We start from the raw sequence: 2604 nt of genomic DNA on the forward strand, positions 1-2604 counted from the left end.
CTCCGGCGCCGCGGCTGCTTGCCCCGCCGGGCCGCCCCCCGCGCAGCCCGCCACCGCATCCGCCAACGGCAACTTCGTGAACTTCGGAGTCGGGGACTTGAACGCGGTGCAGAGTCCCGGGATTCCTCAGGGCAACTCGGGAGTGTCCACGCTGCACGGGATCCGAGCCTGGTAGGGAAGGAACCCGCCTGGGGCGCCCCTTGGCCGATCCCATATCTCGAGAGGGACACCGCCGACTCAAAGGGGGTAGAAAGGGCTCCCGACAGGACCCTGCGTCCGATGGGGTGGATTTCACATCCTCTCCCGCCACCGGGGCCTCGGAACTTGGCCCGCGCACTGCGCTCTCATGCTCGCGTGAAGGAGAGTTTGTGGCGGAGTCTACCATGCCTGCAGTGAGTGATCCCGATGCCGGAGTCCTGCCGCCACCCTGGAAATGCCCTCTCAGTGTCCATAGGGTCCCTGCCCGACCGAACACCGGCCACCTGGGACTGAGATCGGGCGCGCAGGCCTAAGATCGGCATCCTTCCTGAGCCTGGGCAGGACGTCTGGGCCCTGCTGCCGCCCACCCACCCGTATTTATGTTTTTACCTGTTGCTGTAAGAAATGAGAATCCCCTTCTCATTAAAGAGAGTGCGCTGACCCCACACGTGTGCTTCTTTCCCCTTGCGGGCCCCAGAAAGTGGGTTTCTGAGGGCAGAGAGAGGCAGCCAGGCACGCCGGTCTCTAAGAGGAGGCAGAGACCTGCTCTAGGCAAATTGATGCTATTGATACCAAAACCTCTCCGGAGGGAGTCTTGTGTCAGGCACTTTCTGGGCGGCTCCCTAGATCCTCCACAATCCAAAAGGAGAACCCCTGCAGTAAGTCAGCAGGTGAGGTTCCATGACTCTCCCACCCTCCCCGCACGCCCAAGCCGTCAAAGTAGACTTGCGGGGAACCAGCAGTTAGCAATGGCTATGTCGCTGGACTCCCACGTAGTCGACCACGGTTCGCGTCCTGACCCGGTGGCTTAAAACTCACACCGGGCGCATGTGCATGCGTGCCCAAGATCCCGAGAGGAGAATGGAGGAGAAGGGAGTGCGGCGTGACCATCCCCATCCCCACCCCCCCCCACCGTGATTTCTCGCTTTCTGTCTCTATGTCTCTCTCTGTCTGTCTGCCGAGCACATACACCCTATAGCGAAAACCTCTCCAAAAAAAAAAAAAAAACAAGTATACCTGGGGTTTGATTCTTGGCCTGTCTCACTTTGGAGACTGCGGGTGCCTTCCCAGAGCCCCAATCCATCTCCTCGAACTCTGACATGTGCTGGGCATTGCTCCAGGAGCTGGGCATTAAGGCCACCAGGCCCTCCCTGTTCACGGAGCACACCTTAGCTCATCCCACTTTACACAACACCTTAGCTCCTTTTACAGATGGAAAAGCCAGGCCCTCGTCAAGCTTCCTGGGACCCCAAAGCCCAATGCTCTCTCCCAGCAGAAGGAGGCAGGCTGCGTCCAGCCCCAGGTTCACAGCTGCCGCAGGTTTCCTTGTGGTCAGTGCTAACCTCCGGCAAAGCTACATGACTTCCGTGGTCAGGGAAGCCCTGCACCCTAACCAGCTCAGTCCTGGCACTGAACTCATTTCACCAGAGTCTGGCCAATGAATGTCCTGTGGGACTGGCTTTACAGACGAGAAAGCAGGTACTTCGTGATCAAGACAGAAACCTGCTCTCGGGGAGCTCACCTGCAGTGTGCCTGTCTTCCCAGCTGTAGCAGGCTGGTAACAGAACACTGCTCTGAACCTGGCCAGCAGTCCCAGCCAGCAGACGGGACCTCCCTCCAGCTCCTTTATCCCAGCCTCCCCTGCCCCCAAGGCCAGAGGAACTAAGCGGTGCTTTATTATAAAAGAATATAGTAATTGGGAGCCTGGGTGGCTTTGTGTTCCCGCTGGATTAGGGCTTTCCTAATATTTGGAGCAGGAAGTACTGGGCTGGCAGTGTGGGGCATCGAGGCTTCCGGGAGCTCCCAGACAGGACTGAAACATTGCCGGTGGTGCCCAGAGACCAAGCACCACTTGATGTGTCCCTGACACCCGTGAAGAGTCATTGGACCCATCCCCTTGCTCTGCTGGCTGCCTGTGCTGAGGTCTCTCCAGGTAAAGGAGCCCCTAAGCCCACCCACCCATCTGTGCCCTGGACAGGGGATAGTTCCAGGAGCTTCCAGTGCTGTCACTTGCTCAGAGCTGTTTGCCCCATAGGGTGGAGAGCCACAGGAGTATGCCAAGGCCCACTGCAGGGGATTAGGTCTGCTGTGGGGTGAAGATAAAAGGCTGAGCTCAAAGCTGGAACAGAGCCCCCAAAACTGACTTCCTTCTGCTGGAAGGTCCAGGCCTAGCCCCCCTCCTCCAGGTCTGCCAGCCTGCTGCCCAGCCCTTACCCCCCTACTGGCTCTCAATGCTCCCTGCTTCTCTGTGATGCGCCACAGTCCCTTCCCATAGAGGGGCATTCCGGGACTCCCCAGGCTGCCAGGCCAGCTCTCTAAGCTGGACCTCACTCTCCTACACTAACCCACACAACCAGGGAACCCTTCCACCCAGAAATCATGCACATTTGCACTTTTTATTAATAT

The 2604-nt window shown here is 58.5% G+C and overlaps 1 protein-coding gene across 1 annotated transcript in view; it reads left to right on the top strand.

The window, feature by feature from the left end:
- Nucleotides 1–638, top strand: part of NKX2-5 (NK2 homeobox 5) — a 3007-nt gene extending 2369 nt beyond the window's left edge. The window contains exon 3 of the mRNA XM_006158945.2: nucleotides 1–638. Within this exon, the coding sequence (XP_006159007.1) occupies nucleotides 1–175 (175 nt within the window). The 3' untranslated portion in view covers nucleotides 176–638.
- Nucleotides 639–2604: the final 1966 nt, after the last annotated feature.

This window comes from Tupaia chinensis, unplaced genomic scaffold (assembly GCF_000334495.1).
Source record: "Tupaia chinensis unplaced genomic scaffold, TupChi_1.0 Scaffold000612_1, whole genome shotgun sequence".
NCBI lineage: Eukaryota > Metazoa > Chordata > Mammalia > Scandentia > Tupaiidae > Tupaia > Tupaia belangeri.